At 45.9% G+C, this 26,242-nt stretch overlaps 1 protein-coding gene across 1 annotated transcript in view; it reads right to left on the reverse strand.

The window, feature by feature from the left end:
- Positions 1-4,628: 4,628 nt before the first annotated feature.
- The window catches only part of CDHR3 (cadherin-related family member 3), a 62,641-nt gene continuing 41,027 nt past the window's right edge, over positions 4,629-26,242 (reverse strand). Inside the window, 11 exon segments of the mRNA XM_008567900.1 lie at positions 4,629-5,242; positions 6,724-6,772; positions 8,580-8,611; positions 9,923-9,936; positions 12,245-12,426; positions 14,241-14,491; positions 15,987-16,158; positions 18,348-18,574; positions 20,685-20,783; positions 21,654-21,756; positions 23,187-23,358. Coding sequence (XP_008566122.1) covers positions 4,938-5,242; positions 6,724-6,772; positions 8,580-8,611; positions 9,923-9,936; positions 12,245-12,426; positions 14,241-14,491; positions 15,987-16,158; positions 18,348-18,574; positions 20,685-20,783; positions 21,654-21,756; positions 23,187-23,358 — 1,606 coding nt within the window. The 3' untranslated portion in view covers positions 4,629-4,937.

Below are 26,242 nucleotides of genomic sequence, written 5' to 3' on the forward strand. Positions count from 1 at the left end.
CCTCATGCTCATTAGCTTGCCCTCGCCCTTGCCGCCTGCCTGGAAGGCTCTTCCCAGTTATCTGCATGGCTCCGTCCCACACGTCCATGCTTGATTCTCACCTTATCACGGGGTCTTCCTTGACCACCTGTTTGAAGTGGCCATCCCACCCTCCTTAATCCTGACCCTGCTTATTTTTCTGAATGGCACTTACCATCGACACATCATATATACATTAATATTTATATATGTATAAATACATTTTTATAAATCACATATTTATATATCATGTGATTGTCTATCATCCCAGCGGAAATAGATGAAGACCAGCAATACGAGAAAAGCAAAGGCTATTTATTCCAAGTTTGGGTTGACTGCCAAGCAAGGGAGTCAACCACGGGCACTCATGTTGTGGTAGAGACCCACAGGCAGGCAGAGGAGAAGGAAAGCTTCACAGTGGAAAAAAGGAAGGCATCAGGTGTGCCCTGAATAGACCCTATTGGCCTGAGGAGCCGTAGCTGGGCTAACTGGAGACCGGGCACCCTATGTGATTGGTTAGGTATGCATATTTAGCTTTCTCAGATTCGACCTAAATGGGAAGCACAGTCAAACATTAGGGAAGCTGGCAGTTATTAATCAAGTCCTGGCCATTTGCACTCATTGTTACAAGGGTCATTGTTTAGCTTCCTAGATTGTCATTAGAAATAGCAATCTGGCTTCCTACAAGTCTGACAGTAGGCTGGCTTCCTGGGTTGTTTACTGTAGATAAGGGAGCTGGTTTCCTGGGCAGGTTGCTGCAGGTTGTGGGTCGAAGTTCTGTTTTTACATATGGCCCAGTCATTGTCCAGTTGTATTTTCAGTCTCTCGTCCCTCACTAGAATATAAACACTAAGAACATTGTTTTATTTACTGCTGTATTTCCAGAGCCTGGACTAGTGCCAGGTACCTAGTAGGCACTCAGTAACTATTGTTGACTATCATAATGTTTGCCTAGATCTAGTTAGAAAACATGACTCTGCTACATGACCTCGGTAAAAATAAAGACAACCGTAAGCCTGCTTACTTCAATCTAATTCTACAAATGTTTGTTAAATTCTTGCTACATACCCAGGAGGCTCTGTACTGGGCCACTCCAGGTGACACAAGACAAGTATTGACTGAAAACTGAAAATGGATTGAAACCCAGGATTCTGAATGCTTTAGCCTTTGTTCAGAATTTCTCTCCTCTCCCACTTTGAATTTGCCCCACCTTTAAGACCCCTTTGGATTCCAGGTCTCTCATTACGCTGTCAGGGACTGCTCTGGCCCTCATCAACTTTGTCCAGCACTCACTCCATATGGCACTTGTTTAATTCTTCTCAAAAAGTGCCCATGTGACAGCTGGTTGTCTCTTTAGGAGCTGGTTACTTCTCAGTTGGATTACTCCCTTCGAGCAGGAGCCACATCTTGTCCCCAATGCAGGTGGTACATAGAAGGGTCTTAGTGATCTGAGTCTTCCCTACTCCCCGTGTTTGACCTTTTCCCTGAGCTCCATCCAGATCAGATATCCCACTGACTTCGGGATTCTTCCATCTTCCACACACAGAAGCTAAGCCTGGCTCAGAGCTGCCATCTGTATTAACAGTACACTGGCCTGATAACCTCGGGCTAGGGCTCCTATTTGGGCATTTCAACTATTTTCCCACAAGTACTCCCCATTAAGTTTTTTAAAAAATATTTAAATAGTCCTGAATTGTCTGTTCCTCTGGAAAGGAGATTCAAGGCTTGGATTAATTTATGTTTCAGACAGAACATTCAAGGAATCAAGAAACAAATAGGCCAGGATGGAACTGGAAATACTTGTAGAACGCTTTGGCACAGTTTATCAGCAGGCTGCCTTCAGCTGCAGCGGACAGAATGTAAGCTCCACCAGGGCAGGGATTTGAGGCCATTGGGTTTACTAATGAATCGACACCTGGCACACAGTGGTTGCTCCATAAATATTTACTGAATGAACGGGATGTATAAACACACATGCTGAGTTTGAAATGAGAAACACCAAGTTTCAGTAGCAATCATTTTCAGTGTTCACTTATTCTGTCGCTTTTCTCAGCCATCACAAAACACATTAAATAAAAAGGCCGACAATAGAAGCACAGACATGAACGAGGGCTCTGTGGAGCAGAAGTGTCATTTCCCAGTTTCTGGTTGTGAACCCCGCATGCTTTCCACACAGGCTGACTGAGATGCGAGCCTGCTTTCTACCGAGCACAGCCAAAGCTCCAACTTTGGAATTTACCGTGCAGTTTTAACTCCTTCAACCATTATGGGTCGCTACGTGACCTAATCTCTAAACTCATTTGCCCCGATTTTGTTTTTTTATTTTTTTTATTTTTTTAAAGATGACCGGTAAGGGGATCTTAACCCTTGACTTGGTGTTGTCAGCACCACGCTCTTCCAAGTGAGCCAACCAGCCATCCCTATATAGGGATCCGAACCCATGGCCTTGGTTGGTGTTATCAGCACCGCACTCTCCCAGGCGAGCCATGGGCCGGCCCTCCGATTTTATTACGAATCTGAATGAGGGAAGTAAACTGTGGCTACAATCAACTCATATGTGTTTCGGGTCTTGGGAGAGAAATGTGAGAAAACTTTCACAAGATCCGCACCAGTTGCTGGCTTCATTTTATTTGGATAACTTCTTTTTTCTCCAAACCCAGTAAATGTTAAAAACCAAATGGCCTCAGCCCTGGACCTCGGTCTTCTGGATTTCCATTAATCAAGTAGCCAAATATGCAAAAGGAAAGGGGGGGGGCATATTTTCTCTCTGTAGAAGCCTCCTGATGCTGTTCTTGCCCCCATTTCTCGGCTCACCTTGGGGCTTTTCCTGCCCTTCACCAGGGAGGACACCAAGCTCTTCAAAAAGACCCCAGCCTTTGGCAAGTCCCTCCCTGTGCCTAACCTACGCCTCTTCCCCTGGTCGTTAAGCACACCCCCTCTCGCCCTGTCATACCTGGAGAAGGAAGACCAGCTGCTCACTGCCCTCCTTTTAATCACCCTTAATGGGCTTATAAACAGTTATTAAATCCCCTTCAACCTTCTCGGAGCCTCGTTTTACTTACATCGAAGCTGAGAGCTTCTGAGGACGGCATTTTACTGGGGGCTCAACAGACGTGCAAAGTCTTAAATGGGTAATGAGCCACTTCACCCACTTTAACCTACACAAATGAACAGCTCTGCCTCCTTTTGCGAAACTTAAACCTATTCAAGAGAGTTCCCTGGCAACCAGCCCTTATTACTGAATCTTGCCTGATCTAGGCCAGGACAGGGCATTTTCCAAATGTTTCTTTTTCTTGAGATGTCACACTGGCAACAAGCAGCTGTTCTCTCCGAAGCTGTTCATGGGCAGGACAGATCCCACCTGTCTCCCACAGGCTGCTGTGGGCCTGGGGGTTCTCACCTGCCTCCCCAACTGAGAAGGGGGTGCTGCTCTAGTGGACTCTCACCTGGTCCTTTCTGGTGATTACAGGGCCAGGGCCACAGCAGCCAGGGAGCAGGACACAGAGCAAGACTAGCTCAGTCTCCACTAGGCACACACTGGAAAGTTTCACTTCCTTTTCCGTGGCAGTACCTGCTATTCTCAGCTCCCTGCTTGCGCCAGCAGGTGACCATCTGCATCGCATGTGGGATAGTGCTTCCCACTGCATCCCCACTCAGAGCCCTACAGTTCCCTCAATCACAGGAAGTGAGAGGAGCAGGGCAGGGAAGTTGTATGGTTGGTGTTGTTTCACCTTGAGAAAAAGAGTGATTTTACATCAACAGTAATTTTAACCAGAATGGCTAACATCAAAAGCACTGACAATCCCAAGTGCTGACAAGGATATAGAACAACTGAAACTCTCAATCTTTGCTGCTGGAGTGTAAACTGGAGCCACTGCTTTGGAATTCTTTGGCACTATCCAGCAATTGCTTCAGCAATCCCACTCCCACATATATTCTCAGAAGAAACAAGCATATATGTCCACCAAAAGACATGTATGAGAAAGTTTATAGTGCTGTAATTCATAATAGTGAAATACTTGAAGCAGTCACCCCAGTGTAGATTGAATAAATAAATTGTGGTATACTCTTACAATGGAATTAGACACAAGAAAACTGGACTAGCACTATGCATACAATGTGGATAATATCACAGACATGATGCTGAGCAAAAGCCAAACACAAAAGAGCACATTCTGTGTGATTCCATTTATAAGAAATTTTAAAAAGGCAAAACTAATCTATGATGGTAAAGATCAGGGTAGTGGTTGCCTCTGGAAGGAGTCTATGTATCACTGAGTTAACACCTTAGATCTGTGCACTTTACTGAACATAAGTTATACATCAGTAAAACAAGAATAAAAGAAGATATCTATTGTGTTTTCTTCTTCCCAGGTGAACTTATTATTTATTCATTCAGCTTTTCACTGCTTCCTTTGAAAAAGATTTGGGGGAACCTACAAAGGTGTATGGTGTTGAACTGTATACATAAGTAAAGAAATCTGGGTGATACTAAAATAAGGGCAGGAAAATAAGATGAAACCAGATGTGCGGGTGGTCTTCAATATTTATGTAAGAAAGTTCACACAGGTTGAGCTGAATAGAGCCTCCTAACAGTCAATGCAAAGAGGAAACACGACAATTCCACATCCAAAAGTTGACAGTTCAGCTGAATAGAGGTACAGGTAGTTCTGAGACCTGAGAGAAGTTTCTCCTGTGCCATCTCAGAAAAAGGCAACCATGTGAAACCCCTTTCCATTTGTTAAAAAATATGTCAAACATCCCACTTGGGACCCAGGATGTCTGAATCCCCTCAACCCACAGCTTCTCACCTGTGCCATGCCTACCCTGCCCCCACGGAATTTAGGAGGTGAGACAGCACCCACCATGGTCAGGCCCCTCTCCTGTGCTGCACTGTGGGCCTGGCAACTGGACACCACTTACTTTCCTGGGTGGGGCTTGGGGGACGCCCTGCTTGGGAGGGCTGGGTTTCTGTTCTTGGGTGTGCCTGGCTTGCTGTCCCCATGCCTGGACCCCTGGCCTGCGTCCTGAGCCTGTGCTTTGCCACCTGGCCCATCACCCTCCTTGTTGGTCCTTCTCAGGGACCCTGCTCCTTCCCCAGCAGTGACTCCGTTTGTGGCAGCTCTCTGGGGGCTGGACTCTTTCCATTTTGGCATTTGGGTTAATGGATGTTTCCACTTTCTGGCTCCAGTTTTTGAGTTGAATTTGTACATTTCCCCAGTCACTAGGGAGGAAAAAAATAAAACAATCATATAAACCAAGGATTTCAAATGATTCTCTCTTCCGCCACCTCCACCCTGCTCTGTCTGACTCACAAGGAAAGATGAAGTGTGCTAGGAGGTGTGGATCATTGAGACAGAAAGCAGGTTTGTGAAGAGTACAATCTTCCCCAGTCTGCCCTTTCCGCAAGCCACATGCCGCAGACCACACAGGCAGCAAACACCATGCCTCTCTGGAGAGAAAGGCTTAGGAGAGACCCAAGGCCACCCCATTGCAAGGTGAGAAGGCCATGTAAATCTTGACCTTCGGCTAAATTAGTAATGGGATTCCCTATTATTTCCTGATTTATTTTGTTTCTTTTAAAAGATCCTCAGATCCCTGCTATGAAAAGGAATTCACCACATAAGGAGGAAAAGACTTTGGCTTTTATTACTTTGGGTTCGCAGAGACTTGTACACACAGACACACGAATCTGGGCCCACTTGAGAGGGAGCAGGGGAGCTATTGCTACTGTGCCCACACTAACTGATGTGTTTGTTCACATAGGCCACTTGGCTTATTTCCTTTTTTCTTCTCTTAAACACACAAAAATGCAAAAGTCCCCCCTGGCTTTTGCTCTGGAAGATCAGGGTTTAAGGCAAGCCTTGCTCCTGCCTTTTCCATACAGCACAAGTGGCCTCTCAGCTCAGGATCCCACCAGCACTTATGCTAATGCGGGCACATTATGGTAACAAGTACCTAATAATAGAGGGAAATTTAATTCCAGCAGCAGCAGCCTGTCACTGGAGAGGAGCCATCCTCCTTCCGAGGGGGACTGGAGCGGCTTGCATATGAGGGTGGCAGGGAGCCAACACACTTGCCTCCTGAATTTGGTTTCCTTCCCTTTATTCCCATCTATAATTGAGCCTTTGTAAGCGGAGGGATGTGTGTAAAGGAGCTAAATTTGGAGCTGATTTCTCGAGGGTGATGAGAGCTCTGGAGGCCAGCTTTACCTTATGTTCATCTTGCCGACCAAGAAGAAATACTTGGCCCTGATCTCGGGAAAAAAGAGGCCAAACTTGCCATTTCTCCGTATCTCCCGCTACTAATAGGATGGTATTAGAAGCACTCAGGAAGGATGGGGGTAGGAAGCGAGTACTAAATGAGCAGGAAAAACATGTGGTTCTTTGAATTCACCAGTTCCCTAAACTGGCTCGTGATTTAGGAAGGGAGGCAAGAAAGAGGCGTGGTTCTTGAGGGCGAGCCTTTAGGTGGAAACCTGCTGAGGCCTCACCCATGACCGTGTGCTTGTGCGTCTGCAAGCCAGTGTGGTCAGAGCTGATCTCACACTGAACTTTAGCCTAGAAGGGTCAGCACCATGTAGGCAATGTAGCCGAACGGATTGACAAACTGAGTTAAGAGCAAGAAATTGTATAAGGTCCTCCGTGACCCTACCAGCCTTAAATAGAAAAAGCATTCTTTTGGATGGCATTACCACTTAATTACCTGGGTCTATGGCTTCTCCATCAAAGACAGTGTTCATCTGGACTGTTTCCTAAGGAGAAGAAAAGACAACTTCAAGCACAACCCTACACTTCTCCCCCCAGGCAAGGCCATTCATCCTCACAGCCCAAGTTCCTTAGCCAAAGCCTTCTTGATGTTTATTTATTCAACAGGCACTGGGCTAAATGCTGGGGACACAGTGGTGAACCAGACCGGCTTGGTTACTACCTGCACACAGCCCAATCGAGTAGGAGCTACTGACAAACAGCTGCTACAGTACAGAGAGATAAGGCTCTGACAGGAGAGATGGAGGATGTTACGGGCACAAGTGGGGATCATGGGGTCATTTAACCCATACTCCAGGGTTAAGAAAGCATCCTACATGATACCTAAGCTGCAAAGAAGGAGGAGTAGAAATGCCATGCAATACGGGCTAAGACCTGCACTGCCTCAATGGGATCACTGTCAGGCAGACTTGCAAGGCGGGCACAGGTGAGCCCCCGGGTGCTCCCACCTCTGGCCCTGGCACTCCGGCCCTCTCCCACTGCCTCCTCTTGCCTAGACCCACACAATGTTGCCTCTGGGCCTTACTTAAGCCCTGTTCTCCACATCTCTTCCCTCCCCTGATCTGTACTCTATGCCACCTTACAGGACCTGACCTCTGCTTCATGCACCTGTCCCTTGTTGCCATGGAAATGCCCCCTTCCCTCACATGATACCCTCCACAAGAACCAAAGTCAGAGTCTTTAGCACGCTAAGAGTATGGTATTTGGAGTTTAGACGGCATTTCAACCCCCAGTTTTCATCACAAAAATGATCATCTACTCACTTCCCCACAGGTCTCCACTTCTGAAGACGAGAGAGAGGAAAATGGGATTATATGACTTTCATCCACTTGACCAGCTAAGCAGCCCCACTTTTTATGATCATGAGAATTTATTCATTGAACAGATTGATTTAATATTACCTAGTTCTAAGGCAATCTCTGAGTGGCAGCCCCAAGGGTACTCGCCCTAGACAGGAAAATCCAGGAGACCAGACACTGCCTCTTCCTCCCATCTGTAGACTGACCAGAGTGCAGAGCACTTAGGTGAGGGGCCAAAGCAAAAACCCCAGTGCACTGCTTTGGCCTCCCCACTGGACATGTCACTTGCCACATTTACAGGTCTTGGATCATGACAGTCTTATTATCAGGGGTGGGGAAGAGCTGGTGGGGGGGAGTCACCTTCAAGTTCCATCACTTCCCAGTGGATAGATCATGTTCAGTAAAAGAAATGAAAAGAGGGTGAGGTGGAGAGGTGGGATACTTTGCATTTGTGTGACTCAACAATTTTCAAAATATTTCCCCTCCTGTTATCTCAGGCCAGGTGACCTCACTCCATTTCACAGGTGAGGAATCTAAAGCTCAAAGATGCTAAGGGAGTCCTCAAGGTCATACAGCTAAGCAGGCAGAACCAACCCCAGACCCAAGCAGTGCATTTTCTTTATCCCTTTTCTGCAAGGTTGTGGAAGAGCAAAGAAAAATTAAATCCCACTGAAGGCTGAAGTGCCAGTTCTGGGCTTTAAGCTCCACTACCCCAACTCAGTCTCCTGGAGAGCTGGTGCTGATAATACACACGGCTGCTCAATATTTATGAAATCCAGTTCTTCTGCAAATACATCAGCAGCCATGTTCAGTGGAGGGAACCAATTCTATCAGGAGCTCGTCACACAGCGATCAGTTCCGGCAGCCAAATGTAAGCACCTCCCTGAATGATAAACACCCCCATGAAGCTGTGGTGAGGCCTGCCTTGGGGGGAGATGGGAGCCCTCCCCCCCCAGCAGCCAAACCAGGTGCCCGTGAGGCCAGCCATACTCACCACCACAACCTCTCTGTCTGCATTCTTCATTTCTGTAGGGAAAGGAGCAGGCAGAAGTTAAGCTTCTTGGGCACTAAATTGACCTTAAAATTCCACCCCCACAATGGGATTTCCCCTAAACAGGCTTTGACATGGCAAAAAATTTTTCTCTCTGTAGACATATTTGGTGACAGCTTTCCATCTTCTCAGAAAAAATACACACATGTACACACACAATTAAATTTGTTTTTTTACTTTTTCCAGCTTATTGTTATTACTGGATCTAGGAATTTAGCTTTTAAATGGCTTTAGAGATAAGAAAGAAAGATTGGGTTGATACATTGGTTCATAATGTGGGGTTCTTTTGCATCCATTCCACATGTCCCTTTTTAAAAAGTAAACTGGGATTAAAGGCAGTTTGTGAAAATCTCATTTATTAAAGCCATCCCACTCAATATGATCAATAGCCATTATAATCAAATTTCTAACCCTGCTTAGACATGCCTTGTGAAAGTCAGACACACATGACTGTGGATGGGATGATGAAAGCAAGCATTTTTTTTTTTTTAAAGCCACTTTCCAGGGGCTGGCCGGTTAGTGAAAGCATGGTGGTTAAAGCATGGGTTCAATCCCCGTAATGGCCAGCTGCCAAGAAAAAAACAAAAACAAAAAACCAAACAAAAATCTTTCCAATTCTTTGTCCTGTCTCTCCCCTTAGTCTGGAGTCAACTTAAGGCACTAACTTTCCTGCCAGGGTCACCTCAGGACACTTCCTCAGGCCCGGGACGTTTCAGATGGACCCAGCTCAATTTACCAGCTTCCCTGAAGTTATTCATCTCTCCTAGCTCCTCTGACTGCCTCAGCCCCGCTCTCTAACTAGTCTGACCTCAATAACTTGTGAAAATGATCAAATGCATTACATCCTGAGAATAAAGTATCATTTGTTCCTTCAAAAGAGGGAAGTATCTGATACACTAGCTGTCTTCGGAAGGGACCGCGCCCCTCCGTGAGCAGCAGCCAGCAGAGGCTGTTAAACACATGGAGAATCCCTCACTCCTGTCCCACTCACTGGGGAACAGCCCCAGGGGCTTAAGTTGAGCTGATTGGAGATGACTGTGGACAGGGAACAGGCAGGACCAAAGAGAGAGATCCAAGTGGGCCAAAGGCAGCCCACACCCTACCCTGCCCTTTCTCCAGCTACATCTGACCGCTCGCTCCTTCAGTCCCCCCACAGTGATGTGGCTGAAAACCCACCAGGACACAACTGCGCCCTGCCTCTGCCGAGCTGGAGCATTTCACATAGTACAACAGAGCAAGCAAAAAACAACAAGCAAACACGCAAAGGGAGTAGGCACCGTACATACCTCTTTTCTTTATCCTGGTGAGGTAAAGAGATGGACATTAGTTAACCCGAAAATATTCTTTTTTTTTTTTTTTTTCCTTTTTGTCTCTTTTTTACTGACCGGCAATGGGATCGCAACCCTCGGTGTTGTGCCCGCACCGCGCTCAGCCAGTGAGCGGGAACCGGTCTGTATGTGGGATCCGAACCCTCGGCGGGAGCGCCGCTGCACTCCCAAGCGGCGCACTATCCATTGTGCCACCGGGCCGGCCCAACCCGAAAATATTCTGCACTGGCACCTGCATGATAATAACACTGGGTCCTGTGGCAACTGTGTTCCTTGGAATTCAGGGGTGATCAAAAGAGGGGCCAAGAATGGGGGCCGAAAAGAAAGTGAGGCTACCACCTGCTTGAAACAAAGCAGTCCCATCCTTACTGGTTTTGGACTAGGGCAGTTCTGGGATTTTGATGCGTTTGGAAACTAACACCTTGTAGAATGTCAGGGAATATGTTGTCTCTGAGGAGCACACCTGGTGAGCGCATGCCCAGCCCAGTCAGACCACCCGGCAATTCTTCCTGCCCCATTTTCCTCCCAACTCACCAGCTGAGCAGAAGGTTTGGCTTGAAGCTGGGAGGTTTGAGGGCTGGAAATTAAACTTTGGTTACTTATAACATGAAGAGCTGGACTTGGACTCTTCCCATGATAACCTTGGATTCTATAATACTGTGATTCTAATTTTATTCTTTGCTATTTGACAAACCTTGACTGTCATATGACACAACTAATTTCCAGAGAAACCAGGTCTGAGCCTGAATTTCTAGCTAGTTTTTCTTTTTTAACTCTGCCATTTCAAAATGATATTTAGAATATAAGTTAAAGCAATCAGGTTCAAGGTGCATTGTTAACATTAAGCAATAAATTGCATGTGAGTTACGGTGACTATTGGATTTCTTCAAGAACTTCTACCCAAATCCCATTGCAGAGCACCACCATGCTCACAAGCTTAAGCGTCACTCTTTTACAGCTAGTTTTGTGTGTTTTTTTCAAATCAATTTGTGAGTAGAGTCCAAACAAAAATGCCTTTTTTAATTTCAGCAGATGCTCAAAGACTTCTTACCTTGAAGTCAAGGTTGCCAATAGCAACAAGCTTCCCGAATAAATATGACAAAATGCAATGCACAACTTTATGCTAATGCCTTATACTTTTATACAGTCTTTCATCCATAGGTTTAAAATTATTTGACAGTTAATAGTTAATCTTCAAAATACTTCTAAAAGGCACATGGTTTTATCACCTCTTCTTTTTGCCATCAAGAAATCCTGAAACTCAGAGGTTTCAAAACCCTAAGATACTTGAGCATAGAGCTAAATTTGGAATCTAGTATCCTAAACTCACTGGGATTCAGCTGTGAAGAATAGTGCAAGATAAAAAAAATAATGGCTGTAGTGTATTAAGTATTTACTCTATATCAGGAACAGTGCTAAGTGCCTTATTTGCATTTGCTCATTTAATTGTTTAGTTCTACAAAGAAGGAAACTGAAGCTCACAGAGGCTGTCACTTGCCCAAAGCCATATGCCCAGAAAATGGAAGAGACAAGATTTGAACCCAGGTCTTCTCTAACTCCAAAGCCCAGGCTCGGAACCATCATGCCCTAGTTGTAAGAGTTTCTGAGAACCAAGAAACCTGGCTCTGGGAGTTCCTAATCATTTGGTGTTCTCTTCACTTCACTCCACCACTTCACTCTAGCCAGTAGAATACTTCCCACAGGTTGTCACAATAAGAGGACTATTAGTGAGCAGGCAAGAACAGGAAGGAGAGAAAACAGGTCTGTGTTCATAGCCTTTGAGGGTGAGAGATTGGGCCACATGCAAAAGAACAATGATTATTTATTCACACAATAGCCCAACTGAATCACTAGGGCCAAAAGCTTAATTTCTTTATCAGTTTTTGTACTTACTTTAATTTCATCCCATCTTTTAAATATTCTGCAAATAAGAGCACAGCATATTCTATCACCACTCACAACAGGGCTTTTCTGAAGCTTCTATCCAGGGCAAGGTCACCAAAAGGTTGACACTCCAATTTCATTGAGAGCCCATCAAAGACAGGGTGGGTTGCCAGGGAAAGCCAAAGAGATGGTTTCCTGGCCCAGCAGGTGACAAAGAGGGTACACTAGGACCCACGGGAGCTGGGATTCTTTCTCCCATAGTTCCTTTTCTTCCTGCACTCCAAGAACTCTGCCCTGTTGAGAAATCCTGATTCTCCAGCTTTCCTTCTCCTGACATCACCAGAAACAGTGTCCTAAAGGAAGTGGAAGGAAGGGCCCAGCCCACTGGCAACTTACAGAGGTTTCTTGTCCTTCTCAGTGTTGCAGGGGCAGTATCTGTGGATGGTTTTGGCCAACAGGATGGTCAGAGACACCAGGAGACCCAGAAGCAATATGGAGCCCAAAGTGATGACAAAAGGCACGTACCACGCAGATGAAGAGTAAATGTTTCTCTTCAGGACCTGGTAGGTGACCCTGGGCTTGAAGACCAGAGAGCAGGAGGGTGAGCATAGGTTGGTGGCATCTTTGACATTCAACTCTCTCTTTGTTCCTGCTCTGTCAGTTGGACATCTGTGTGCTCATAGTTCTTGCTGCTTCAACCCATTACCTTATTTGTAGTCTTTGCAGACATCCATTAGATTAAAACCCAGAAAATGTAGAGAACCACAAGGCAACTCTAAGCCTAATTTTATTCTCTGTCATTCTTCCCCTTCCTGAGATCTGAAAAGCCCATTGGCTTTTTCCTGCCATATCATGGTGCAACCCAGGGCCTAATATAGCCATTGTCTCTCACTGGGAAAGCATGAGCCACGAAAGGTGTTTTTTAACACCTTGTAGGCTTTGCAGTGTTCACTTGACTATGAGCTGCCACTGCCAGAAGAGTGGACGGATAGCACAGCGAAACCTCAAGTTCAGCATCTGCTTCCTAGAGCGGGAGACAGATAAACAAGTTATGGAGATTTCAGGATTGGAGATGTCACAATCAGGTCATGTGGTAAGCCCAGGAAAGGTGGCAGTTACTTACTCAGGGGACCCTACTAGCTCCTACCACAGCTGAAAGTCCTTAGGGTTGCCATACGTTCTCCATTCATTGGGGTCACACTGACTCAAGTGCAGGAGTGATAAACATTAACCAGCTCATGGTAAGACCTGGAGAAGCAGAAGTTGGCTTCCTCCATGTAGATTTCTACGGTTCTGATTACTCTTCCTCTGGCATGCTACAGGTATGGGGCTGCTGACCAGGGGTGTGGCTTCTACTAGAAGGAGGAGGAAAGGGGACAAAAGAGTCAGCATAAGTGTGAGCCAGAGGGCAAAGGAGAGAATCCTGTGGTCAGACTTCAAGGCTCTGCCTGACTTCTCCACACTGATCCTGTTGGCATCTGCTTATTCTCCTCCTACATTAACCATGATCTATATTTATTTTATTAACTTGTGTACTTGCTCGTAATCTGTCTCCCCCTGTAGACAGTGGCTGTCAAACTTAAGTGCACATGGATTCCCTGGAAGGCATATTAAAAGCGCAGATTGCTGGGTCCCACCTCCAGAGCTTCTGGTCCAGTAGGCCAGTGGGTAGGGTTGGGGATTCCAGGCTCCAATATCCTTCCCTGGAGTTTGTGGTGATGATCATGGATGGGTGAGATATGACTTTAATAATCTAGGGCGTGCCCAAGAGTTTGCATTTCTGACACTGCTGGCCTGGGGACCACACTTGGAGCACCACTGACCTATAAGCTCTATGAGAGCAGAGTGGCTTGTTCACTAAAGTGATTGGCACATTATAGACATCAAATCGATATTTGTAGATTGGATGAATTTTTTGGAGTAGAGGTAGGGAGTAGGGTACAGATCGGTACATGGTGACTCTTGAAAAGACATGGAAAAGAGCACGTGGCAGCCAGCTACCTGCTTTCATGGACACTTATTTGCAATGGCTCTTAAGGACAAGAAAAGAAGGGATTATGAAGGTAGCATCTGGCCATATGCCCATGAAAATTGGCTCCTGTGCCACAAGTACCACGGGTGATCAACATCTGATCTACCACAGGTCACTGCACAAATGCATACTCTTTCCCAGAACAGGAAAAGTTAATGGTCTTGAAAGTCCAAGGTCTCCCCTGGATCTTTATCCATCACCCAGTGGCTACTCCAGTCCAGCCCATGGTTACCATTTTTGGCAACATCCTAAAACCTTAGCTCTTTTCAGTCCATCCCACACTGCTACTGAGTCAAAGGGCTCCATCGACATAAATTACACAAGAATCCAACTGGGGATCCCAGGTCCCAAAGCCCTTACCCTGGGGGTTGTGGTGATGGTCGTGGTTGGGTGGGGAATGACTTTAATACTCAGTGTCACCGTCCCTGTTTCAACAAGAGCTCCAGCTTTCTTCCTGCCAGACAGCAAGTTGTCATCAGTTATATAGACAAGCAGCTTGTAGTCCCAGATCTTATCAAGCCCACCAGCATAGTTGAAGCGAGTGGCAAGCAGCAGGCGGGTGATGTTGGATCCAGCATTGGGAGAAAAGGTGAAATGACTGTTGATGTTGCCTTGATGAGATGAATTCCATATGAGGTGGTGGTAGAAGGGAGAAAGAGAGTGAGAAGTTAAGGTTTAGAAGACTGCATTTGGTCTCTTGCACAAATGTCCACACCTCAGGTGTAGACTGTGTTTCTGATGCACCAGGGCTGGGTCAGTGACATGCTATAAGCCTTAACTGCACCAGATTTCATTAGTACAAAGAAACTCTTGTTCACAACCAGCGTCCAGCATTGGCTGCAAACATGGATGAATAGAAAAGGACAAGAACATGCCGGGTCCAGGTGGTGTCGTGCTGAGCATCAGGCATAGAGATTTAGTAATCCTGGTGCAACCCCTTCTAGCTTTCCTGGTGCAACCCCTTCTGGCATTTGTTTGGTAACAACATGGGTAACTCACACTCAGACCAATAAGGGGGCTGCAAGAGGGGGGAGCAGAACACATCCCTGGCCATAGGCCAGTTCACCCCATGCCTTTCACGGATCCTGGCTGGTCAGTCACACTGGAGTCCTCCAAAGGACAGTGCCTCCTGACTTTGTAGGTCCTCCTGAACCCACCCCATCATCCCCCAAACACACCCACAGCTCTGCTGGGGCTCACAGCTCAGTTCAAGGAGCCTGGGGCAGAAAGGCTGCCAGCCCGAGCTGGATCTTGCTCATTCCTCCGGTGGCTCCAGACTCATTACTGACTGAACACCAGTAAATGGAGCAGGAGATGATGCAGTTTTTACTCCCTTAGCAGCAAAGTGCTCCATAAAGGCCTTAGGGTTCTCAGTATGGATTATTTCCATCTTGGGCGACTACAGTCTCCAGGCAGTCTCTGCCCCTAGGCTTTGTGACACTGCAGGCTCGAGAGGCTTCCTACTGTTCGAGTTCCTGCTCTGCCAAGGGCTCAGCAGGCGGCCGAGATGGATTTTTACTCTTTCACGTGGAATTGCTCTGCTTGTTTGGGTTTAAATCTCTGGCCCCAGCACTTCATTAGATGAGCTATTTTGGTCTAATTTCCATTGAGGGGTGCTCTTTTTTTTTCCCCACAGTGACATATTTTTAAAGAGACAAAATGAATAGAGCAGAAGAGAATTCCTGAGGACATATTTCAAAATGCACTTAATCTATTTAATCTTTTACTATCCAGAGAGAGGACTGGGATTCCCTGCCCCCACTACAAGCTTTCGGGAACAGAGGTGGTTGCAGAGTTGGACTAAATTTTTTTTTTAATTATGCTAATATGACTTATGACTCATACTATAGTCTGAGAATTTTAGGGTGATGGGATTCACCCTTCCTCGGGTCTTTGGGCAGCCATGGTGGGGGGGTCTGGGGAAAGTTAGGTGAGAAGGGGAGCTCTAGGACGCTCAGGAGCCATTAGACTGCCATCCCTGCTCTCCTCACCCAAAATACCCCCACACACAGATCAGTGTGTGAGCACAGCCCCCACCCGCTCTCCCTAGACAGCTGCAGAGTGCTCAAAGACAGGGCTCAGGGCTGTCAACATCAAGTACTGTACCTGAGCCAATGGAATAACGAAAAGATCTGGGGCTGGAATCAAGGTCAGTACACGTCAGCTTGAAATTTTGAATATTTGTGCCAACTTTCAGATCCACTGGGATGGCCAGGAAATGAGAGTTTGGGGTACAAATTGGCTTTTCATCATTTTCTTCAAGGATGTTCACAGTAACCTAGAGTGGCAAGAAGGTGGTCATCTTAAAAGTTAAAGTGTGGGCCGGCCCAGTGGCGCACTGGAGAGTGCACCGCTTGGGAGCGTGGCGACGCTCCCACCGAGGGTTGGGATCCCATGTGGAGACTGGTTCCCGCTCACTGGCTGAGCACGGTGTGGGCGCAACACCGAGGGTTGCAATCCCGTTACCGGTCAGTAAAAAAGACAAAAAGGAAAAAAAAAAAGTTAAAGTGTACTGAGAGCTCGCCGTGTGCCAGGCCTCTTTGGGCTAAGCACGTTTTGTGAATTAGCTCGTTTAACCTCACGTGAGATAGACAATATGATTACTCCCATTTTAAAGAGGAGGAAACAGAGGCTTAGAAAAATTAGGTAATTGACCTCAGACATTTCAGCTGGTGAGTGGCAGAGCTGTGATTTGAATTCAGGTCTGTCCTACTCCAAATCTTGTGCTATTAAGTGTGTGTGTGTGTGTGTGTGTGTGTGTGTGTGTTATATATACATTCACATATACCCCCCACACATACACACACGCGCGCGCACGCACCTAAACATATTGGCTGACCTGTAGATGATGCTGAGCTGTTTTTCCAGTAGTGGTTATGGATTTATAGTGACCCCATGTATTTCCTTGCTCCCTGCTCCTTGTGAATTGGAAGTTCAGTCTTTAACTTTGGCATATACAGCAATGTTTCTCAACCCTGGCTCCACTTTCTTGGGCCCAAATCAGACCAAATAAATTGGACTCCCTGGAGGGTGGGGCCCAGGCTCTGTCTTTAAGTTCCCCAGCTGATTCTAATATGCAGCAGGGACTGACAGCTACAGATGAAAGGAGGGGACCTGGTTAAGCTGGGCTCTCATCTGTAGCCTGAGCTATTAGCACCGCACTAAGCCCTGAAGCTAACCTGCCACAAGCAGGGGCCAGCCTAGTCTCTTTCATCGCTGTCTTTCATGCCTGGTGAATTGGAATATAGACTGGGACTCCTGCCAGCACAGAATCATAGAACGTCAGCCCTGAAAGGGACTTGTGATCATTTAGTTCATCACCCTTTTTTAAAAGCTTATGAATTTTGAGTCATATCCATTCTACCTTTGAAATTTGGGGATTTCAGGTATTTCTGAGTCCAGGAATAAATTGAAATGTTCCTTTCATTAGCTCCCAAAGTGGAGTCCATTCATTTTTCTCAAAACAAAAACAAAAAACCCAGCCTAACAAACACTGCAATTATCTCCAACTTCCCTCAGCTAGCAATGCCAAGCCTCACACGTCATTAAAAATATCATCTCATTAGTCAAAGCTAGTCAGAGGAACTGGACTGGACTCTTTGGGCATTGGGTTATCACGTGACTCTCCATTTAAGGAATAGAGTAATAGGGACACAGAGATAAGCATTGCTTGGACCCCTTTGGAAAATTTGGATCAAAGTTGAGAAATGAACTCAGAACCACTGTCTGTATCACTTCGGGCTGCATGCTGCTAAGAGTTCATTTTGCCTTCATGCTTTTCCACTTCACTAATGGGAAAGACCAAGGAATAGTTTAGTATTTGTGGCCATTGGGTTGGCCTCAGATAATTCTAACCACTGACAGCACAGACCTGTCAGATAGACCCTTGCTACTTACAATGTGGCTGTGGAGCAGCAGCATTGTACTTGGAAGCACGTTAGAAGTGCAGAGTCTCAGGCCCCAGACCTACTGATTCAGAACCTGCATTTAACAAGGTTCTCAGCATGGAAGGTTGGGAAGCATAACATCATTTTAAGATCTACCCCATCTTGTGAATGTGGGGGTGGGGTAAGAACACAGCAGAACTGCTCTTGGGGAGTAAATGCATGACTGGGAAACCACACCCGACTTCTGGGCAGTGTGGAGCTCACCACCAGCCCACCATGAAAGCAAAGCAAGGTTTAAAGGGCCACAGAGGGAACCTTGTCCCACAAAGTGGCTTTGTGGGTTCAGTGGCTATTCCAGCGTCTGGCCATCAGTCCCAGTGCTTCTCCCAGTCACCACAAACTTGGGCCTCAAATAAAGATGTGGATCTTTATTTCCTGTGCATCACCACTTGTTTCCTGTCACATTTGCAGGATGTGCCCCTGAGAAGATTCCTCACTGCCGCAGCCACGCTCTGAGGGTGCCAGAGAGACTCTAAGTCAACCAGTTGGGTTTGTGAATATACCAAACAGCCCCACTCACAGTGACTGAGCTTGCGTCCTCGCTGTTGGCGGCCTGGATTCTGAGCATATAGACAGAGGTCGTTTCATAGTCTGCTTTAGTTACTAGCTGGAGTTCTCCTGTCTTGGGATTAATCCAGAACATGCTCGGGCGCTGGAGGCTGGCCCCTCCAGTGGAGATGGAGTACGTGATGCTGCTCTGGGGGAAGTCTCTATCGGTTGCTTGCACCCGTCCAATCCGGGTCCTAGCTGGAGGAACAAAGTGCCTGCGATTAATCCTGCTGGAGAAGGGGGTGGGGAGTTGGGTGGGGAATATCCAAGAACAGATGTCCTCACTGCCATGGGCATAAAGACTTCTGGGGGCCTCCTTACTGTTCAAATTCTATATGTTTGATCTCGTCAATGTTATTAAATTCAAATAATGCTAATTAGCACCCCCTAGGTAAGTGGACCTATGATCCAAGCCGTACCGTGAGGTGTAAGAGACAAATCATGCCTTTATACAGACTCCAAGAACACCAGTTGTTTTGCTATCATAAACAACAGTGCGAAGAACATACGTCCTTACACATACGTCTTTTTTGCAACTGTGTTGTCTAAAAGTCTCTCGTATTTTTCAAATGTTCTATAATGAGCATGAATTACTCTTGTAAGGAAGGTTTTTAAAAGAATTTAGCAACTGATAATTAGAGCATAGAATTTTAAACTGTTCCATTTTGTTTATTTTACAAATAATGTTGGTGGGCCTGCTGGGTTCTGCCTTGCTTGTTTTGTAGAAGTTTTTTCTCATAAATTTCACTCCTCTAGGGCAGAAACCTTCTCTTATTCAATTCTACAGCCCCAGTATCAAGTGTGTGCCTCAAAGTAGGTGATCAAAAATAATTGTAGTAAGATTTATGAATTCATGAAAAGCCTATTCCTATTGAATTTGTTATTCATTAGGTAAGCATTTTCTTTGGACCTTCTTTTTGTGTTTTGTTTTAAAACTTAATATCAGGAAATGGAGACCAACATTAAAGAGAGAGAATAAAATGGAGAGGGGATAATTTTACAGGGAGTGTTTTTGTTTTATTTGTTTGTTTTTAATATGGAAGAAGCATCCATGATCTAAAGATTGAAAGTTTTCGGGAAGTCTACTGTCCTAGAGAGTTTACGTATCGGATGATACTAGAGAGAGGGAGAAACTGAAGTCGGAGGTGAGGAGTCTTTTCTTTAATTGGGGAAGAACCTGCAAATAGCAAAGTGTTACGGCAGAAAAGGTGGCCTCTAATGAATACTAGTAGGGGAGAAATAAAATGTCTTTATTTTGTTTTTAAATGAAGGAAATATACAAATGGGAAAACTTTTCTCTAATTTAAATTTCAATTCTTTGAGTGAGCTGGATAAAAATCATGGTGGAGACCAAAAGAAAACTTAGGCTACAAAAAAGGAGGATTAGCAGAATCAGGCAACCAGACAAGGAAGCAATCAGGGGGTTCTGAGAAATGCAGTTTAATCAACAGTTTTCAAAATCCAAGTCTCCCCTGAAGAGCTCCTCAGCCCCAAGGACAATTTTAAAAAGTAAGAAGTGCAATAAACACTAATCAGCAGTGAATCGCTGTGTAAAAGCACTTGGGGCCCTCGAAGGAAGCTTTCCCTCCCCAGAACGTGCATTTGGATGGAGCCCATCTGTTGGGAAAATAGAATACTTTGGTCAGGGCCCTCACCTAGGTCCAGTTGGGTGTGGTTTTAGCTTCTCCTTTGTAAGCAAATTGTGTGTGTGTGTGTGTGTGTGTGTGTGTGTGTGTGTGTGTGTGGTGTTAGTGCGCATGCGCGCCAATGTATCTTTTAGTTTCATTGCTATTCTTGTGTTCTGCAGGAGAGAGGGAGAGAGAGAGAGAAAGAGAGGGAGGAAAGGAGGGAGGGAGAGAGAATGTTTTAGTGAAGCAGGCGGGCGGGCATCTGCCTTGGGCGTCCACCCAGTGCAGCCATGCTTTCCAACCTACAGCTTCCAAGAACCTTTTGGCCAGTTACCTAGCTCATAGACCTGCATGAAGGAGTCTGGTGACCCAGCCTGGCATGTGAAGGGTTTGTGACCCAGTCTGTGAATAGCCTTGAGGGGCCTGGGAGCTCCAGACCCAGCCCTAGCTCAACAATTGGCCCAGTCAGTGCAAGATTGCCAGCAGGTAAAAGAACCCGACAACTGGCATGGTCACCTAGCTTTACAGTTGGCATCACGAATAGGATTAAGAGCACTGCAATTGGCATAGTCGGTAGGATTTCAGACATCAGCTTAGCCGTAGTGCCACATTGGCGTAGTCGGGCAGGATTATGCCACACCATCAAGAACACTGTGGTCTGTGTCTTGTCTGTTACTTACCTGGTCTTATTTCTGACACATCAAATATGTAGGATGGCCTGTCAAAGAGGAGAGGAAACTCGTTTTCTGGGCTTGTGAGGATATAAATATAGATGTTATCTAAAAACAGAAATAAAAACAAATTTAAATTGCAATCCTTATTCAATTGTTTAGTCAACATTTTTAAAGCATCTTCTGTGTACAGGCTCTGTGTGTAGAAGGGATATGAGGTGAATAAGACCTGGTGACTCCTGCCTTCAAGATGCTTAGGGCAGTCACCCTTTGATAAATAAGCACATGTTCAGGTCACTACAGAACCGGAGGAGGAAGTCTTCCTGGAGGAAGTGCGTGCTGAGCTTCACAAGGATGGAATTAGACAAATGGACAGGGGTGTTTAGGCATGTGCGAAAATACCAAGGTATAAAACTGCATAATTCACTCAGGAAAATTGAAATCTGTTTGTTCTAGTTGGAAAAAGGGGGGGCTTGGAGGCAAGTGACAGGAGCTAAAGCTACAGAGTTAAACAGCAGCCAGATGATGGAAGTCCTTGTATGCCAAGCCAAAGAGTATGAACTTGAACTTGACAGCTACAGGAGACACTCAAGGGCTTTAATCAAGGAAGTAATATGGTGATATTTGCATTTCCTGAAGAATCACTGACAGAAATGTGGAGGATGCATTGGAAAGGCGGAAGACAGGCAGAGAGACCCTTAAATGACTTAAGTGTTGTAATTCAGCTAAGGAGGGCCCTGTGTGAGAGCCGTACTAGTGGGTTGTGGGGTACCCAGCGCAAGTACTAGTAGTATAGGCAACCCAGCACAAGTACTAGTGGGGTGGAGGGACCCAGCACAAGTATTAGTGGGATGGGAGGGCCCAGAACAAGTGCTGGTGGGATGGGGGGACCCAGCACAATACCTAGTACTGCCTAGCACAGGTTAATCATGCTACTCAAGGAAGATGCCTCACAAAATAAATAGAAATGGTACTTGCTTTTATAGTAAGGAGGGGCAACGTCCTGCACCTGCGTTATCACAGTGTATCTATTGCCGGCTGCTAGATTACTTGGATTTTCATAATCTAGATCACCAATCAACTACATTAAAACAGAAAGATTATACAGAATAAACAATCCTATTTATTGAACTGACAAAGACATTTTCATATACTGCTAGCAGACATGTAAATTGTCAAACCCTTTCTGGAAAGCATTTTGCCCATATATATGAGAATCTTTAAAATGTTATGACCAGGGCTGGCCTGGTGGCGCACTCAGTAGAGTGCGGCGCTTGGGAGCACGGCGGCGCTCCCGCCGAGGGTTCGGATCCCATATAGAGACCAGTCCGCTCACTGGTTGAGCGGGTTACGATCCCATTACTGGTCACGAAAAAAGACAAAAAGGAAAAAAAAAAAAAGTTATGACCATAGCTTTGCTCACTGCTACAGAACTTACTAGAAAGAATTTACCACTCTATGTACAAAGATGTTCATCAAGCACCATTGACCAATAGCATAGGCTCATAACTGCAGATTACTTGGAGAAAAGCACTATATTGAATCTTAGATGCAGGGATATTTCCATTATTTAAAATACTTATGCTCCTAGGTATAAAATACAGATAAAATATATGCATAGAAAAAAAAGACAAGAAGGAAACATATCAAAATATTAAGTGATTATCAATGAATAGTAATGTTTTTCTGTGCTCTCTACATTTTGTACAGTAAACATGTATTAAGTGCCTAAACAGAAAAAAATTGAAATTATTTTTTAGATGACACTATAAATAAAGTTGGTGAGACTTTCTTGGGGATTGAGGAAGGGCTTGGGATGGGAGGTGGAGAAGGAGGAGGAGAGGGGAAGGGTGGTAGCTGGCTTGCTCTCCTCCCTAAGGCTTTATCTCTGATGCAAACAACTCCCAGGCCCTCTCTCCCTCCCTCCCTTCCATTTTTCTCTTTCCTCCCCATCCTCCAGCAGGAGGCCCATAAGTAAAGGTCTCACACAGCTCGTGGAGACCCACCTTTTATGTTCATTCTTCCAATTCTGCTTTTGCCCATGTAAAGCTGCTGGGTAGGGGGGCTGCCTACACACCTTCCACGCCTCATTCTCCTGTGGCTCTGCAGCACAGAATTTACCCAGACACACTCACGGCTGCAGCCCTGCTTTCTCTCACCTCACAGCTCCATGGGCCAGGAGTGAGCACTCAAATAAACAAAAGTGCTTGAGCGCAGAGGGCACTAAAGTGTCTATAAAGGCACACTCCAAGCAGGCGTGCACACTGCGTGCTGGCAGGAAAGAATCCAGTCTCTAGCACCCCAGGCACAGCTATGCGTAACCAACAATTCCCAGAACCTGGGTAAAATAAAAAGCAAATGGGGAACACAGAGTGGCTATTAAGTTTGTCAGTTACAGTCACTCTGAGAGGGGGTTACCTTGGAAATTTCTCTCTATGGGGCAGCAAAAGCTCTATGCATGTTGGACCACTTCCTGATGCCCTTTTAATGATGCAATGACCATTAACTGACCACAATTTTCCCAGAGCCAGCTGGATCCTGTGAAAATCTGCTGCTGCTCCCCACTCCAGATGGCGTGGTGAAGTTGAATTTGTTGTTTGGTGCTTTGCTGTCATCATCAAAGCAGAACTTGTTCAGGTCCAGAAGCAACGTCCCCCTGGCTGCTCTTTCAGGCACCGTAATGCTGGCGAAAAGACATGATTCAATATTTTCCCCAACAAATGGTGATTGAGCATTCCTTCTAACACAGGCCCCAGGCTAGATGCCTATACTTTAATTTCAATTCAAAACAAGTCCATGGTTATTGCAGTCACCTCCTAACTGCGTTCCCTGCTCTGCCCTTGCCTCCTTTCAAACATTTTTAACCCAGCAGCCAGAGGGATCCTGTTAAATTGTTGTCAGATCATGTCACTCCTCTGCTGCAAGACCCTTCACAATGTGCTCCCCCTTATGTTGCCGAACTCATACACCAACTCCTCTCCCGTTCGCTCTCCTCCTGACGCTCGCTCGCTCTGGCCTCCTTGCACTCCTTGAACACTCCACCAAGCTCGGGCCTTGGGGTCACTGCACTCACTTGCTGCAGAAGGTCAGCTCTTCCACTTTTTTTTTTTTTTTTTTTGACCGGTAAGGGGATCGCAACCCTCGGCACGGTGTGGTCAGCACCACGCTCAGCCAGTGAGTGCACCGGCCATCCCTATATGGGATCCAAACCCGCGGCCTTGGCGCTACCAGTGCCGCACTCTTCCGAGTGAGCCACGGGGCCGGCCCTTCCACTTTTGATCTCTAACCAAATGTCACCTTCTCAGCAAGACCCCCCTATCTAAAAGGTCAATAATCCCTGCCCATTTCATCCTCTCCTGTCCCCCCACCCCTTTATTTTTAATTCTCAGCACTTATTATTCAACATACTGTATATTTTACTCATTTACCCTGTTTATTGTCTATTCACCCCCTGCAGAAGGTAAGCTCCATGAAGGCAGGGATCTTTGCCTGCTTTGTTCTTGCACTCTCAAATATTTGTTGAATGAATGATAGCACACGAGACTAGCACAGTGGCAAAGAAGATTGTAAGAGAAATATAAATTCTGTCTCTGCCTGCAGGAGTTTATACTATGGCTAGGGAAAATCCCTGTACCCCTCGTCTCCCATGCTGTGAAGATTAGGAATTCTTTGACTTGTGTTCTAGTGGCTTTGGTGTGTGTCATAGAAGTACCTCCTAATACTTTAGTATCATTCATTCAAAAGAGGTCTATTAAGGGTTGAATTTGGGGGTCCCAATCTCAATTGACTCCAGGGTCTAGGCAAATACCACAAGTGAGTAAAGCCGCCCCAAACTCAGAGCCTTCTGGTTAAGCCCACTTGGTACAGGAGGCTCTGAGGAAAACTGATTAACAGTGGTAGGTTTCAATTCATTGAGGGCCTTTCTCATGTCTCCAGGTTTCAGTTTCTCCATCTATAAAATGGATATAAATCATGTCAGTTATCTTTTGTTAATATCACACCAGCCCAAAACTTAATGACTTAAAACAACAATCATTTATTATTTCCCACAATACTGTGGGTTAGCCGGTTCTTTTGGTTATAGTTCAGCTTGGCAGGGGCTGGGTGGTCTAGGATGTCCTCTCTCACACGTTTGGTGATGGGAGGTGGTTGGTCTCGGCTTATCTCTCTTCCTCCAGAAGGCCAGTCCAGGCTCTTGGCATGGAGATCTGGAGACCTCGGGGTTCCAAAAGTAGCAAAAGGGGGAAAATCCCAATGCGCAAAACCACTTTGTTGTGCCGTGTTTGTGAATGTTCCAGTGACCAGAGCAATTCATGTGGTCAAGCCCAGATTCAAGGAGTAGAAGGAGAGACTCATCTCTTGATGGGAGGGATAGTAAAATCACATTGCAAAGGTACATGCACATAGGGAAGAACATGTGGGCTTTGTTTCTGGTTTTGCTACCCACCTCAATCATATTTTGCCTTGACAGAATTTCTTACAAAAATATATTACGGCTGCCACGAGAATGTGCCTGGAAGACCTTCACCCACGGGAGCCCATTGACCACAGGCCCCAGCTGCTATGCTCTGAAATCCATCACTGTCTTTGCAGAGAGGCCATGTTCCAATGACTGGGAGTGGCAGAGGTACTAAGACAGGCTCATTCCTGTCCAGCTGACTTTGGCTCCAGGACATTTGACCCAATGCCCCATCCAAAACTCCCTTACACTGTATGGCAGTCTAGAACATTTCCAACTACCTTCCCTCCGTGTCTCCCTCACTCAGGTCTGATCCCTCCCTCAGCCTTGTGCAGCTCTCTCTCCATGTTCTCCCACAGGCGTTTTCCCTGATAAAAGCCTTACGCATTTATTCCTGTCTTGGCATCTGGTTCTTGGAGCACCCAGACTAACATGTGTGAAGTTCTTTAATCCTCTATACCTCTCTGTAACCAAATTATGCTCCTTTCTACTTAATGGCAGCTAAAACAGGCTCTGGGCTCAGCGTATGTGGAGCAATGTTTAACAGCCAGGATGGTCTTGGGCTGCTGAGCATGACTGGGCTTGCTTGCTAGAGAGGAAGCAGGTGTAACTGAGTGTCCACATGCCTCACTGGGAAGATCACCCCTGTGTTTCAGCACGGTTGGATCTGAGCATTCTCATTCCTTCCTGGATGGAACGGTGTCATGGTTTTATTCATAAGTACTTAGAATAGATACTATTTACTAAACACCAACTACATGTTGTATCATAGCAAGCACTTTAAAAACACTGTCTCTAATTCCCTCATCTCCAAGAGATTTGTATTCTTGTCCCCATTTTACAGGGAAAAAAGAGTGATTCAGAATGGTTTCAAGGACTGTCCAAGAAAGCTGGTGCATCAAGACATGCAAACTTTTCTTTAAGCTCCATCAATGAATATCCAGGCCCACAGACGGTTGGGGAATCTGATTGCGACTACTGCTCTGCAGAAGCCCGGAGATTGCATCATCCAGGGCCCTGAAGCCAGACATTTCAGCCCTCCAAAGAGGCCTCCACACTTGGCCACTCGAGCTGCCTGGCATGTTCATTCTTCCCTGACACTTGGTGT

This window comes from Galeopterus variegatus, unplaced genomic scaffold (genome assembly GCF_000696425.1).
Source record: "Galeopterus variegatus unplaced genomic scaffold, G_variegatus-3.0.2 Scaffold20, whole genome shotgun sequence".
In the NCBI taxonomy this organism is placed as follows: Eukaryota; Metazoa; Chordata; class Mammalia; order Dermoptera; family Cynocephalidae; genus Galeopterus; species Galeopterus variegatus.